A 16396-nucleotide genomic window follows, 5' to 3' on the forward strand; every position below is an offset into this window, starting at 1 on the left:
TGAGATTTGGGTCTTCCAAATCTTCTGTCTTTCTACTGTAACTGTAGCCACATAGTTTAGCACCGTGAGTCCCAGTTTTCCTACATCAGTGTTGCAGAGAGTAATGTTGGAGTAATAGAGAGATTTGTCTGAAAAGAGAGGAGGGTCACCCAGGTTTAGGACTGATCACAAGAAGCCCTCAGGGAGGGAGAGCTGGAGAAGCCCAGCATACAGGTTCGATGAGAAGTAGCAATGTGGGCAGTATGAGCGCAGAGGTACCACTTCCAGCCCCCTGTGTTAGTGAAAGAGGAGGCCTCAGCAGGGGATGCTCCATGGGGTAGTGTCTCACCTGAATATTAATATTCTTAACTTTGCCCAGCCACTCTGTGAGTAAGTAGGATTGGGTTTGGCTTGATAAATCAGGGACATACAATTCTGCCTACCTCTAAATAAAGAAATGCAACTGCTATTTTAAATTCCAATTGCTGCAATTGCAGCAGTCTGAGGGGGAAAAAAAAAAGCGTTCATTTTCTAATAAGAGATTACAAATTCCAAATTATAGCATAGAGTATGTCAAAACAGGAAATTTGAGGAAAGCAGGCCAGAGAGGGCCATTGTCTTTAGAATTTATATTTACTTGCCGTAAACTTAGAATAATCCTCGTCCTCCCTCAAGTCTAGTACGGACAAATTATAAATTTTGCAAAAATGGCAGCAATAAATAATAATATATAACAACTGTGCAAGTAATGAACTATAAAACAGAGTGGAAAAGAGAAGAAGGCACAACATAGAAGGCCGTTCACAGGGCTGAGTACGCAGCCTGAGTGATTTTTCTGGCAGTATGACAATGAGGAACATTTATGGGAGTTCGAAAATGGCTTAAACACAAATAAATCACTTTGTTTCAGGTTATATGTATATGGCTTAGTTAAGAGTTTTTTAGTATCCATTAAAATGCAATTCTCAGAGGTTTATGGCTCAGCTGTTAAGGTCTCATCCCTAAGGATCAATTGTTTTGGGTTGTTTGGGGAATTATTATTATTATTATTTATACAATTCAGTTTAAATTGCTTAGCCTAGTGTAAAGATACAGAGTGGAAAAGCTAAAGAGCTTCTTGTTGTTTGGGAAGGAGAAGAGCTGGCTTTTTTATTCATTATTTTTCATTTCTGGTATTATTTCTACAACTGGTTTATTGTACACGTCAACCGAACGTCTCCTTGTGTGCATTCAGCAGCCATTTTGTGTTCAGAGTTGCTGCAGCCTGCGAAAGATGATGATGACCCCTCTGAAATGTTGGTATTTTATTGTTTCTTCTTTGTGTGTATCTGTAATCTAAAATAAAAATAACTTTCAGTTGAAATGATATGATTTGCTATAGGTTAGGCAGTTTAGTTGGTGGAAAATGAGATATAATTATATATTGAAAATGAGTACTATGTGTCTAGGGCCTGATCTAAGTCTTAATGCTTCTTTCTTTGTAACTTCTACTAGCACCAAAATTTTCTGACCAAGAGCAAAGCGCTATTATGCTAGGCACTTTTATAAACATATATAGTAAAAAGTAACCCAATCCTAGAGAGCATACTACTTAATAGTCCAAATAAATGAAAAGTAGGGAGTTGATAGAAGAACAGATTAAGTGACTTGTCTGAGGTGATCCTGAGAGCCAGTGACGGAGCTAGATCTTGCAAGTCCTAGTCCAAAGCCATTTCTTCTAGATCATGTTGCTTTTCAACCTGCAATGAAGTGTTTTTGGCTAGAGGTGAGACGGATCCGTAGGGTATTACTGGGTCACTACCATTTACGTAGGTGTGGAGTGGTCAAGAACCCGAGGCACAGGGAAATTGTCAAATAACATATCCAATACTTGAATTTCATAAGCAAACATAGGAGCATCTGATGAAATGAATGTTTCCTGAGAAAGAATACTGTAAACTCTTAAAATGAGCATATGTAAATGGATTAAAACAGTGGCTGCTCTTACTTAAAACCTTGTCCATCGTAACAAACTTGCTTCGTGGCAATATTTCCCAGCTCTTCCTATTTAATTCTCAACATTCATGGCATTAGTTCTTGTTAATCCTATACTATTATCTGAGGCAAAACGTTAACATTTTTATGGCCAGCTATTGTATCCATAACTTGCAGACAGCGGAGTCTCCAAAGAATTTGTTAATTGTGATTGACTATCAAGCTCTGATTGAAAACCGGATTGACACCAGAAAGAACTCTTTGTATTTCTTTTCCCCATTTAAAATGATCCAAACAGCTCAATAGTCCTCCAAGGTCTATAAAGTGTTTTTAGACTTTACATAATTCATCACGTCAATTATTGTTCCATCTTTTACTCCTAATTTTGGAATATCGGAGGTCTTCCATTAGACCAAGAAGACATTAAACCACTCTCTCTTCCCTTGCTTTCATGTTGTAATTGCACAGGACACCAGGTACCTTCTGGGCCCAGAACAAGCATTTTCTTGGCCTCCTTGCTTCCCTGCAGAAGCCTCTTGCAGCTTGTTCTTTCTTTGCCTTTTCCTTGGGTTGGATGAGCCACAAGCTCTCGACCTTCTGAGATTTGTAATACGCAGTTATATGCATAAGAAGACAAGCTGTTACCTCCAATCGATTGATTCCATTTTCAAACTTATCTCTGTCTTGACTTAGCTTTTTGCCTTGCAATTCCTATTTCTGGCAACGATGATGAAGAAAGGAGGAAACTCTCAGACCCCAGCCTGCACATGCAAAGCTGACAGTGTTTTAAAAAAAGGAGTTTCTGTGAGACACTGAGGTCAAAATTTGGCCATCTGGCAGCTAGGAATAGACATGTGTGAAGGCATGCCAGGCACCTGCTGAAGTCAGATTTGCAATAGCAAAGCCTTCAAAGGTTTGCTTGCTGCTTCTCAGCCATTGCATGGTTTTCATTTGTAGCTTCTCTTATCGAGCACAATTTCTAAATGAGGATGGTTGCTTCACTATAAGGACGTACAAATGACTTGCCCTCACCTGTCAAGCATGATCCTTGTATTTTACCAGGCCCATTATGAACGCAATCTTTCTGTCGAAAATTTGCATACCTCCTTTCTTGAAAAGTAATGACAGCAATTTCTTTGCCTCCGCTCACTTTCTGAGTGTCTCATTTAACAGCACCTGTGAAACCGACAGGCGCAGAGATGAGAAGTGAAAGAGAGCAGTTGATTAAATCATCATCAAGTCGGGCCTCAGAAAGTCAATTCTGCTTCCCGTCTGCAATGATATCCTTTTATCTTAAAGTAATGAGCTATGGCACTTTTGCATCGGGTAATGCGATAAGTTCTATTAGCATGTTCCATTTGCTTCACAAGCAAGGGCAAGTCATTTCAGCAAGCTCATATCACTGCAATCAAAGCAATTGGCTTCACAGGCAGAGAAGAAAGAGGAAAAGCTCAGGGTGATTTTTATGGATCACAACACAGTGGAAAAAATAGATTCTTGTATTATTTTAACCCATAACATGCTTTGCTTCTTGTCCATCAGGATATTTTGATTTCATTAGCCTGTAAGCACCTGGAAGACTCAAATCCCAAACTGCACTCTTGAGCTAAGACCAGGAGGTATGAATAACAGGAATCCTTTCTTATACTGAGACCCTGGCTAACTCACTATCAGGCACTGACTTCATTAAACACTGATTAGTTTAATTCTTTACTATTGACTTAGTCCACTGGTTTAAATGCACATTTTTATTATTATTTACCATTATTTATTTTTTGAGTCCTGACAAAGTACTTGCCAGTTCAGACGAGTGCTAAAAATGACATTACGTACTGCAAGCTATGTACAGCTGAAAGGCAGATAAGAAGGTAGCAAATGTATATTCAGAATCTCAGAAGGAGAAGGAATATAGTCAGTTTTTGATGTAGCGTATTGAGGAATGAGGCAGTGAGCCCCTTCTTCTGCTGCAAAAGAGCACGACTTTGTGAAACTAAAGTTAGGATGTTTAAATGTCCAATGGTTGCTAAGTGCCCAGATGGTCTTGTGGAAGTAGGATGCTTGACTTGTGCAGACACTTTCTGAGGATGCTGATTCGAGTAGCTCATGCCATTGTTAGCTTTCTAACGCTGCATCTGGAAGGCTCCTTTAATCTTCTACTGAAACAGTTAGGAGCATCTTCCTGTATTTTGGAGATAGTTGGGTTGGGACTTAAGAACTTGTGGGATCATTGAGCAATGACACCATAAGGAAGCCATCGGAAGGGATAACCAGGGGAGATGCACTTTTCCAAGAACTACAATAATTTACTAATCTCAGTTGTGTTCCAAGGGAGCAGAGGAAAATGTTTCTTACAGGGGTGGTTTCCCCTTCATCCTTCAGGCTGTGCCTGAAGGTGCTGGTGGCCTGTTTCCCGGGTTGAAACAGCCCTGTGCACACAGACAGGACAAGGAGCAGCAGCAGTCCCTGGCAGCCCTTCAGGCCAGCTTTGCATTTTGTGCTTCTGCAGGCTCCTGCTGCCTCCCCAGCCAGCTGGAGAAGTTCTTCCACCCTCTCCCTTCTCCCTTAAATGATATTGCCAATCTGCATCTGGACAAGCCTGATCTCTTTTCCTATGCAAGGGATCGTTCCAGTCACCTGACAGCATGGCAGTGTCTGTAAGAGTCCGTGGTCCTCCTCTGCCTTTCCTGGATCTGGATAGCTGGGGGTTCAGAGAGAGGAGCAGAGTCGAGCATGGGGAAAGGAGGTGAGGTTGCAACCCAGTCCAAGTTGGTTGCTACTCTGGGAGCAGGCATGGGCTTTGAGGGCCTCCTGCTGCTGGACAGGACCATGGAAACAGAAGGAAACAGCCACAGCAGTGTTGGGCTCAGTGTGTCCGTGCAGCCAGGGTCACTGCTGCCACAGCACTTCGTCAAGGCAAAGGCGGTATGCTGCTTAGGATGTCCTGTGGGCTGGGTTTGACCTGCAAGCTGTCTGTGTGGTTACTAATTCTGAAATACAGGCTGATTTGGAAACTACAGAATCAACCCTCAAAGCAGGACTTGTATTTAGCTCTTTCTGGAGTAAAATACCCCTTTGTTTTACAAGTAAACCCACTGTGGTGTACCAGAATTATGTACACCACCCACCAGTTGCAAAGGATGTACATGTTCCATATAAACATAATGTGGATCTACATTATCATGCATAGTGCAATCTTTTTTTCATTTTAATGATAAAAATGTATCAAAGCATTGTTTTGTGGATGGTGGAGCTAGAAGGAGCCACTGGCTTTGTTGTTTTGCTGTATGAAACAATCATATAAGTCATGGGTGGGAGGAATTAAAAAGAGTTATAGCAGAAAGTGGTCCTAAGTTCTGAATATTTTTCCTCTAAGGGGCCAAGATAACTTTAAATGTCCAAGACTGATATTTCATCTGAACTGCAGTAGTTTGGATAAAATGGAATTCAGATTAGAGGTCAGTCTTGCAATCTTTTGTCCAGACTAAGGTAATTTGTGTAAAATGGGACTTTTATGTGAATAATCCATAATTTTGGCTTTTGAGAAAGCAGACCTTAAACTTCTTGGACTGTCTCTGTTTCAGAGTCGTACCTTACACTGAATCAATGTGAATAATGGTGAAGAATTGCTAAGCAGACTGTGATGTTAACCAATTTGTGAGAGGTTATATATAAGATTCCTTGGCGAAGAGCTCCGTGCTGAATTCTACTTGCAGGCCAAGTCAGAGATGGGAAAGAAAAAGTGAAATTCTTGCTCTTAGTTTCTTTGTGACTCTCCCTGTCTACATTTCATCAATTAGAAAATTGCCCATTTATTCCCTGTCTGTGTCTCCTTTCATCTAGGAGATGTTTTTTTCTCCTTTTTTCTTGGAAGCGAAGGTCTAATTGTATAGCTAAAATATCATCTTTGCCCTTTCCAAGGCTGTCAGTTTGTCATTGGTGGATAGATGGACAAGAATATTGTAAATGTCAGTGTGAACATGGCTGAGGTCTGGGTTTTCCCTCATTTTCTTCAGATTTCTTTTCAGCAGACAGATGAGTAGAATCACTTTGTTCAGCGCTGGCGTTTCAGCAGCGCTGGCTCCTTTGGTGGCAATGATAAATGGATCCAAGATATGAAATAGCTGTTCCAGCAAAGTCCATTGAGCAGAATAGAGAACAATGCCCTCCTCAATGTCATTGTACGTGATATATTCAATGATTGCCACTTTTTGCACAAGAATGTGTTCAATCAGCAAGGTACATAGAATTCCACAGTGTTGCTTCAGCCTGAATGAGCTGGCGAGGTGGCAGAGACCTTTGCTCAGCTTGATTTGGGCCAGACTCTCTCAAGCTATTAAAATGGGCGCAAATTATAGCTATAACCTCACAGGGCGACTGATTTTTGAAACGTGGTGTTAGGATCAGTCCCACTCTGCGGGTGCTGTGGGAGATGTGCTGTGCATTTTAACTTAACACTCTGTCCAGCTGGGGCAGGAGACTTGGGAGGTACAATGCCATCTTTAGCCCAATCCTCAGTTTTCCTGCTTTCTTCTAAAAAACACAGCAGTAATTAAACCTTATAAAGGAAACAGTTCTTTTTCCACTTTCCAGTTTACCGGACTGCAGTTATATTTGTGCATACCCCAAAACACATGAGGTGCATCAACCCTGACTGATAGCAGTAATTCAGAAGATTTAATCTAGGGGAGAAAAAGGAGCCTTCTTATTTGTTGGTACGAAGACCTTACAAGTTTGCATGTTTCCTCCTCATGGTGAGTTCATTTTGGGAACAACAGTTTGAATCTTGACTGCAGCAAGTGTATATAAATGCAAGTCTGTGGGTTACTCATTCCGATTAGTGCTGCTTGAGCATGGAGTTGCAGAAGGACCGCAAAGTGAAGCGTGAACACTTAGCATGTGCGTGTCAAGTGACGTGGTGCCTCGTACCCCATGTGGTTTAGTTACTAAAGCTATTTGAATGGTTTGAGTGATACTTGTGGCCACTTTGAGCGAGTCATCGTCAGTCTGGACCGATCGTTGAAATCGGGAACAATCCTAAGATTTCCCTTATAGCTCCATGGAGAAAGTTTGTGTGAGACAGTTTTGAGTGAATTTTCTGTCACTTGCTTTGGGCTTGCTTTGTAGCGCTGTCTCTCCTTTGGGAAAACTGCTAGAGTCCCTTCTGCCTGGTACAAGACTTTCAAAACCATAAAACAGCCATTTCAAGTGCTGCTTCCTCTGAGGGGCCCAGCAGGCTACATTTTGAAAGGACTTCATGGCATTTAGTGCCATGCTCGTTTGAAACCCTGGCCGTGGATGTCGTAACGGGAGCTGGGGGTGCTCAGCAATTTTGCTCATCTGGCTTTCATTTCAGTGCCTAAATGAGAGCTGAGGGGTGTTTGGTTGGTTTTTTGATCATGTAGGCCAGCATTTGAAAATCTGGCTCTGGGTCCTTTTCGACCTGGCCCTGGTTGACTGCAATCAGTCGTGACTCATGTTCACTCTGGAGACAGTAAATGCCTTGCATTTGAGAATTGGAGAAAAAAGCCTCTATTTGCTCAGGTGTAAAATATGTCAGCAGACTCCTTGTCCTGCTTTGCCACATTATCACTTGCAGCTCCCAGTGAAGCTAGTGACAGTTATCCAAAAATCAGGTCACGCTATCTGCAAATGGTATTTTGGATTCCTGTTGTTTGCAGAATGTTCAGATGCAGTGTGTGCACGGAGCCTTGGCTTCCTGAAACGTGACACGAAGAACGCTGAAAAACCATCGTTCTGTAATTGCCACAAAATGCGGTAACTCAGCCGAAAGCAGAAGGCCAGCACAAAGCATTTCCATCACTTAAGCTCCAAAACGAGACATGTCTGGTGCAAAACCTTTGGGCTGGACTTGTGCACAGGAGCATCTTTCACCTTCATCCAAGTTTACAGGAAGCGTGCTATGAGTTACCTTAGGAGAAGTCTACTGAATGTAGTTCACTTGTCCAAAATGCAAACCACTATTTTTTAAAGAATCTTTGAAGAGTGCTGATTGCACTCAGTGAAAAATGAGGGACATTTTAAAAAGCTGGAAAAGCAGAGCCACTTCTGAACTACAAGATCATGGAGAAGAAACACTTGTCTACTATACAGAACTGTCATTTTGTATATATAGGCTGAATTTAAATTTAGACTGCTATGCATTGCCCTGACCTCTGTGTCTGGTAATGGTGCTTATCCCTTTAGGTGAGATTTCCTTCTGGAAATATTGATGGGCATGTTGGAATCCTTAAAAAGCAAGGCTGTGTCTAACCTGTTGACAGAAAAACAGGTGAACTGGTTATTAATACGGTGAAACCTGTCAGTTAACAGAATTGCAACCAAGCTGCCAAGGACCATGTAGCAGACTAAAGTGAGATTAAGACAATGTGGCTCTGCTGTTTCCATTGTACAGATTTTCATTGTACTTTTGCTTGGAGAATCTCAAAGCACTTAAATTATTTTACTTCTTCTGTGGCCCTGGGAGGTGGAGAAATACTTCCTCCCCATTTTACAGATGAGGGAACTGAGGCAACAAGCAATGCAGAGTCAAGCTTTCCAATGTGAGCAGTAATTTGGGGTAATCGAATTCAGGGTTGTGAGCTTTGGTTTCCAGGCCCTGCTCTCCAGAAGTGGTGGGCAGTATAGTCTGTGGCAAATGGAAACTGCTAGCCCTTTAGCACCTCGGGGGGGGGGGGGGGGGGGAAATGCATCCAAAAATGAGCACATCAGAGTCGGGACCACTGGGGGATTTGAGTGCAAGTGAGATGCCCCGCGTGCCTGAGCTGCAGACTTTTGTGTCAGGCACAGGAAGGACATACAATTGCTGCAATTCAGTTTCCAGCCTGAGCAGCAAACCTCCTCTTCCCCTCTTCTCCTGCAAGCCTTCCTGCAGTTACCCCTGCAAATAAATTGTCTGATTCTTTCCATGAAGCGGAGGAAATCAGTGTCTTTAATCTGCCTGGAAAATTCAACTTAACAGGGCTGTGCAAAACACACAAATATGCATGTGTTTCTACGCGGTACACTGAATGAAAATGTAACCGCAAAGCAGTTCAAAAGCCTTTTCCTCCTTCCCCTCTTTTTCCTGTTTTTTCTTTTGTAAAACTTCGCCACGAAATTCTGCGGTTGGGACGGGACAGGTCCGCTGGACTGTGGGGCTCCTTACCTTGCGCCCCATCAACAAAACCCCTTTGTGCATGAAATAGATGCCTTGTGTAATGCAGGACCCCTGGCATTTTACAAAGTGTAGCTGGAGCCAGGCTAGGCAAACGTTAGGAGCTGTTTGCTGAGTGCATTTATTGCCTTTGCATAATTTATGAGCTGGAGGGCTTTGACCATCATTCGTCTCTGCCAGAGGCTGGCACGGAGGGCTCTGGAGGCTGGAGCTGTAAATTGGATGGTGTGCTCCTGCTGAGCTCACAGCAAAGTCCTCGGGTCAGTATGGGAATTTAATAGCAGGAACGGAGCCGCTTTCTCCGCGTGCCATGTGGGCCTCCGCGCAGCAGAGGCTTTCTTGGCAGCCACGGTGACTGGCCAAATCGCGAAGCTGTCAGTCACTGGGCATGTTGTGAAGGGAGCCGGAGCATTTTTAATCAGCTTGGCATCCGTGCTGCTTCCATAATGGACACCAGTAGGTCTCAGTCCTTCGCCATATGCTTAGCTCTGGAGACAAGGTGCTTCTGGGTATAGCAGTAATTATTTGATGTGGAATTAAGCGGACCTTGAAATTAGAACTGGACTGTCGGAAAGCAGGAGGCTTAACGCTTTGATGGAAATAGCTTCCCACCGACGTCGTTCCGCGCGCTTCCTCTGCGGATTCGCTCAAATGTGGGTAACTGTTTTGCTGGCAAATTCAGATGTCACTGCTGGCAAGTATTCTTCTCCCCAAGTACCTCCGCGCTGCAGAAACCACAAAACCCTGAGCTCTTTCCCAGCCTGTCAGTGGGTGGGAAGGGGACAAACAAATGGAGCAATTGGTTCTGGGCTCCCTGTTTTGAGATGTCACCTCAGTACGTTATACTGCATCCTAATGTATAGGGCACACAGTCCTTGCTGTCGTGCTGGGTCCTGGCAGTAATGAAACAATGGGAAAAGGTACTGTAGCCCAACAGCTCAATTTTGGCAGTAAACTAAAAATGGGGATAGTGGATGGGAATTCTTTGTGATGTGCTGTGATTTTCATGGATGGAGATCTGCAAACATGGGGCTTTGCTTTGCCAGCAAATGCTTAGCTGCATACCAAAATTTCACATACGTAGTCATGCTGCAGTCAACATGCATAACACTTACAGGATAAGGGTATGAGTCCATTATATAAAAGCATGTTCTAAAACCTTGTGATTTTCCTTCTGTTTAAGTACTCTCTTCTTCATAAACTTGGTCTTTGCATGAGGTTTTCAAATTTTGAGCTAAAACTGTCTCATACCTTTGTGCTCCATTTCATTTGTTAGTTAGCAGAGTATTTAGGTGCAACTAGTGCTGAATAAATCATTTCAGTTATTAAAGAAACTGCTTGCATTTCTGTTTGGAACTATCTGAAAACAGATTGTAATTTTCTCTGATTTTTTTTTTCATTTTAAATTGTTTGGAAAGTACCTATAAATAACTCTTAGCCTTTAATTTATTAGTATGTAGCTCATTGGGGCGAAGGCACCTTTTCACCCCCTGTACCAATAAAGACAAGGAATAAGACAGTGAAACTGAAAAATTATAATTAAAAAAAACCAACGCACTGAAGAAGAATCAATTTGTGCAAATCAGATATATATATTTGTGGGTGTATTTGGCTATGTCTATTCAAATCCCACTGTGTAGTTAACCTTTGGAATTCACTTTCACAAAATATAACTGATTTCAAAGGAGTTTGGTTGCTTTATTAAAATATTCAGATGTATTAAATAGGATATAACTGCATAATGGACTTAACTCACTTCTCAGCTGTATGGACATAAATCGAGGACTAGCTGATGGTGCTAGGGAGGCCCAGTTCTCCTGTTTGGTGATACTATGCTTTCCTTTGAAGCATCTGCGGTTAGACTTGCAGAAGTCTGAGTTCATCCCTGGAAAGACAGAGGCAATTCAGTGCTCCAGGTGCTAAAGCTGTTTGGAGGTGTTTGTCGCGCTCTGCTGCAGAGTGCGACTACTGTGTTGTTACTCAGAATTGGGTGGGATGAGTCAGAATCTGGGTTGAAGAGAGAAGAAAAGAGAAGCAGCTAGTCGCGCAGTCCTCACCTACCTATTTCCAATGCTCTTTGTGTGCTTCTAGCAAATCCATGTGTGGTTTGGAGTTCTGATGCTTCTCTGTACTCATTTGTGATTCCTCTGTTTTCTATTGTATTTCTCCAATAGTTGAAGTTCTTTAAAAATTGAGCAATGGCACTTGGTAATTAGCAAGACCCTCCAGTGCTAACATTCAGTATTATACAGTGTTATAAATGTCTACCATGTTACCTGGGCTACTTTTGAAGTCTAGAGAATCTCAATGAATCCATTAATTTGGCATATTCTTGGTTCCACTGCAGTCTGAATTCTTTACTGGAGCAGCTGTAAGCAATGATACAGGGTGAATCTTCCAAATAATGCTGACGTAAAATGGTAGCCTTGTAAGTGCTTCTGTTCTAGGATGGGCAAACCTGAACTGTTTCAGTACCCTCCAATCTGAGAAGCCTTTGAAGCTAATTTATTGGCAGGCAATGTGAGAAATACTGTCCATCAAAAGAAAGCGAAGCAGCCCTCTAATATTGTTTTTCTTCCTCCCTGATCCAGTTTTACAGTGTGGATGTGCTCGTGCACCATCAGCTCCCTTTCATGTGAATTAGCCTAGCAGAGGGCATTGCAGATGCATTTTGTGAATCATGAAAAAATTGCGCTGAAAACAAACATAGTAATGTGTTGTCTTCAACTACAGTAAGCACAAATTCCCTCCCGGACAGTAATTGCGGTTTTCCCAGAAGGAACTGGAGTTGAAGCCATGGGGCTTATGAGTATTTCAGCCATCTTGTTTGGGGAAATCTTTCCTTTTTTTACCAACTTGCTTTAGCAACCTTCTCTTACCTGTTCTTTTTTTCTTCTGTTTCAGTGTGACAGCGACAGTGATCAAGAAGAAAAGGTAAGAAAGGGAATCAATATGGGTGTGAAAATATGCTGTTGGATTCACTTATTCCTGTTATCCTGTTACTTACTCAAAGTTTCTTTTTGGATTGATTCAGTACGACTCTATATGAAGAAAAGACTTTGTTACCTTAGGTTTGGTTTTGGAATAGACCTCCAAGGAAAGAGTATTCTAATGAATAGGTTGGAGGCTACACAATCCATCTTCAAGCATATTGATGCCAGGGGTTGTGCGTGATGTTTATGAACACTGTTCTGACTACCAACCCCTTCTGTGGCTGCGTTTTCCCTTGGGAAGTGCTAGCAGTTTAATAATGCAAGTGAATGCATTTGTAACCCTGACATTTGCACTTTTTAACAGTTATTTAACCACCCACTTGCCTGTTTTGCTTGTCTACAGGCAAGGTTCTTCAAACTCCAATTGAAGTGTTAGGGAAGTTTTTTTTGGTTTTGTTTTTTTTGAAACGTGGAAACTGCACATTAAGTGACACATTTTGCTGATAATTATCACAATAATTGTGGGTTTCTAAGTGGGGAAAAAAGGAAGAATGTGATGCTGAAGAGTCAGAGAGGTGCTGGTCTGCAAAGCTATTTCTCGTTTAGAAGGCTGATAGTAATGAAGAACTGAACTGATACTCACACTGATGCGTTTTTATGCCTTATTTTTGTTATGAACAGACTGACATCTAACTTTCTTCTTTGGCAAAATGAAATAATCATTGCAGAAAAACTAGTCTAACTTCTTTATTTCCAGGTTGGAATTTTGTGATTTCATTCATATGTTGAGCCTTAAGAGAGATTTTGACAATGTAATCACTTTTTCCTCCTCTTTTACTGAGTTAGGTGGGGAATGGAAGTTGGGGAGGGGGTAAGATGATGTCAGAAGATAAGGTTTGTGTAATATCATGGCATTATTTAGTTTCATGAGGCATATTCTGTTAACTAGCTCCAAGTTAAACTGAGAAGAGAGGAGGACCATGTTGGTGTGTGGCTAACGCGACAGAAAATAACAAATATCTGGTGAAATCCGCAAGGAAACACTGAGTGCAGAAATTGCCTTTCATAAATTTAATCAGTTCTACACGGGATTTGTATAGCAAGAAGCCAAGGAAATTTTCAAACTGTTCTGTGTACAATTGCCAAATCTTTGCCCTTAAGCTTTCAGCTATTTCCCAAGTAAAGATTTTTTTTTCCTTGTGTCTCTTAATAATTTGCTAACTATGTTGAAGAACCACTGTTTACTTTGAACTGCAGTGATTTCCCTTTCATAAGGGAACTAATCGCTGGAGTTAATCAGAGTGTGACAACAGAAAAGGGAGGTTTTGTTGGGTTTTTGCACAGAATATTAACCTGCACTTTTAGATATGAATTTTTAATGCGTTACCATTAAATTCCATCCTGTGAAGTGATTATTCATTTTCAGGATGTTCCTTCTGCAGTGGAAGATGATAAACTGAATTTCAGCCCCTATGTTTATGGCATCTACAACTAGAAGTGTAATTTCCTGCCACTGCTGCATTTACTGAGCTAACCGCTACCAGATTTGCAATGTTTCTGTCTTACAGCGCTCCTATATAGGCAGCTTTTGGGATGCGGGTATTGCTAGTTGAGGGTTGTTTCGGCAGTACGATGCAAGAGAGACTCCAGATTGTACCTCCCACAGAACATCCCAGTACTTGGACAGGAAGGAATTAATATCCAGACCCAGACTTCATCCCTGTGATCTATATTTTGTCTTCCCCCCTAATGAAATGGGATTAAGTGCAGATCCAAATATGCCTGGTAATTTAGTGCTGTTCAAATCCCAGGCCCAGACCCAGCTTTGAGTTTTATAGCTCAGGCCCAAATCTAAAAGACGACTGCTAACCCTGGCATATTTATTCAGCCTGTGTTGGCAGCCTAGGCGGAGATCTAAAGGCCTTGTTCTGCTGTTAATTTGAATTCAGCATATGTAGCCTGTTATAAAATGCGAGACATCATCATTTGAGCAGGTCAAGCATATTCAGATGAAGACAAATGGTGCTTATTTGATTTTCTTAAAATCAGGAAATGAAAAAAGTGCTCTCTGGAGAAATCATGTTCTGCCTGACTTAGATGATAGACCAAGGCATGTACCCCCGATAAGAACAGGCGCTCGTCTTGCGGTTTTTATCTCTGAAGGACGGTCGGGACTGTCAGCTCGCTGACATGTGCATTATCCATGTCATTTTAAACAAAGTGACCTGTAGAAAAGTGCACTCTGCCGTGACATGATAATGGGCTGTTGGATGACAGGTAAAGTACACACTATAAAGGAGGCTGTGTGTTATTCCTTTGTTTAACTGACAAGTAGAAACTTCTTTTCTTCAGACAGGCAGGATCTTTTAGATCTCTTTCAATAGGACCCTGGAAGATTTTGAGTTCCTGCTCGAAATAAAATAGCGTTTTTCAGACCAAAAATTCCTATAAGCACAACACACCGGGAGAAGAGAAGGTGCCAAACGTCTGTGCAAGAGGTTGATCGTTTCATAAATAGTGGTCAGCATCCTCAGGTTTCATTAATGACAGCGGGAGCTGAGGGTACTCAGCAGGGTTAGAACTTCTAAGATCCTTGACCCAAGTGCCTGGTATCATTACGAGGGTATCAACCTCCAGCAATGGAGCTGTTCTAGTAGTGAATTGTCAAATTGCTCTTGCTTGGTCCTAGGTCAACGTATTCCGGGGATTCTGTAGTTATTCTCCTCCCGCCAGAAACAGATCTCTCCCTGAGGCGTTTCTGTGAAGAGGGGAGCTACTTTTCTTTAGGGCCATCTCTTACAGAGTTCAGTATACTGAAGTGTACAGAATAAATGGTTGATGCTACAGATGGATTCTGTACTTGCTCTTCAGAAATGCGGAAAGGAAACAATTTTGATTCACTTAGGAGTTTTGAGGGCTGATCCTCCGGCGTGCGTGGGCAGTAAGATTTCTGTGGGAGGATGGAGCAAGGCAACAAGGGGCATTGAATAACGTGTACATATTTCTACTAGAATAAATAAGACCTGTGATTCAGGAAGATAGGCCAGTGTATTTCAATAAAAAAGATCAACGTGATGTAAGGTGGTTGAAAGGCTAGTCAGTTCAAACGTGACTACAAGGGCCATGCTGAAACAGGAGAATCCAGGAAGGAGCAGGACATGGGAAGCTGGAGAGTGGTGACGGAGTAGGAGAAGTAATGCATCTTTGGCTGTTAGCATTCTTTTTTTTCCCCACTTGAATATGTATCTATCTGGCTGTGTAAATCACTGTTGATATCTGATCTCTATTAGGTGGTGGCTGTGCCTCCAATCCATCTTCCCTAGCCTTTAATTGGGAGCCGACAGACAGAGTCACTTTCTGTCTATGTCTGCCCTCATATGAGACATTTCTCCAGAGGTTTCTCTGGAAGAAAAAACAAGGATATTTAACTGAAAAATGACGCAGCCCCTGCTCAGCAGTACTGCATCTAAGGCTGTGTCAGCATCTCAATTTTAAATGACATGTTTTGGGTGGGTAATTTATATATTTATATAGATTAATGCTCCTTCATTCCAATTTGGCACACAGTATTGGACCGGAGCGTTCAAAGTTTGCTCTCCTGTTGCTAAAAACCTGAAGAGGTAACAAGTATATCTGTGGAGGGAATGTATATTTGGAGGCCTTGCATCAGAATGTAAATCACTAATACTTAGTGAGATGTCGTTTTCTGTCCTGGGATCCTTTCAGCAAATGCCGCTGGGATTTCTTCCTGAATCAGAAGAAAGTACGGATCCCAGGGGACCTCATATTTTCTCCATTAAAAAGTCTGTCAGTCTTGCTCTTTGTGCAGGTCTTGAGTTGATAGTCTAAAATTAGGGCAAGCTATTGCACAGCTGACAAATTTAAGCACGACTGTGCTTTCTTGTGATATGTAGATACAGTCTTTAAAATTATACCCCTAGTAATTAATACACTGAAAAAGCATTAGTGCAAATACATAGTTTCCTGAAAACAGAAGTCCTGGTTTGAAAAGACATACAAACACCTGTGATGAGGCAGTCAAGAGCTAAAGATGATTTAAGGACTAAGGTCCTTTTTTATTCATTCTCTCCAGCATTTCCTCTCACCACTCCATGTAGACTAGTTTTAAAATTAAGGCTCAATCTATGGTGCTTTAGTGTTTTTTCACTGAAGCTTTTTCTAGGAAAATATTTCATTGATCAATGGGGACTGCTTTGCAATGTACACGGAGTTGTTCCTTATGTTAGATTCGGGAGGAAAAAAGACATGCTTCGGCTCAAATTTTATCTAACTTTGATCAGAAATATGCAACTTTGACATGCAAATGGCTGCGATT

The 16396-nt window shown here is 41.8% G+C and overlaps 1 protein-coding gene across 7 annotated transcripts in view; it reads left to right on the plus strand.

Annotated features, from left to right (window-relative positions):
* Window positions 1–16396, plus strand: part of AUTS2 (activator of transcription and developmental regulator AUTS2) — a 767986-nt gene that overhangs the window by 514027 nt on the left and 237563 nt on the right. For all 7 annotated transcript variants that reach the window (XM_064523450.1, XM_064523454.1, XM_064523452.1 and 4 more), the window contains one exon: window positions 12032–12061. In XM_064523450.1, coding sequence (XP_064379520.1) covers window positions 12032–12061 — 30 coding nt within the window. The remainder of the gene's footprint in view (window positions 1–12031; window positions 12062–16396) is intronic.

This window comes from Dromaius novaehollandiae, chromosome 19 (assembly GCF_036370855.1).
Source record: "Dromaius novaehollandiae isolate bDroNov1 chromosome 19, bDroNov1.hap1, whole genome shotgun sequence".
Classification (NCBI taxonomy): Eukaryota; Metazoa; Chordata; class Aves; order Casuariiformes; family Dromaiidae; genus Dromaius; species Dromaius novaehollandiae.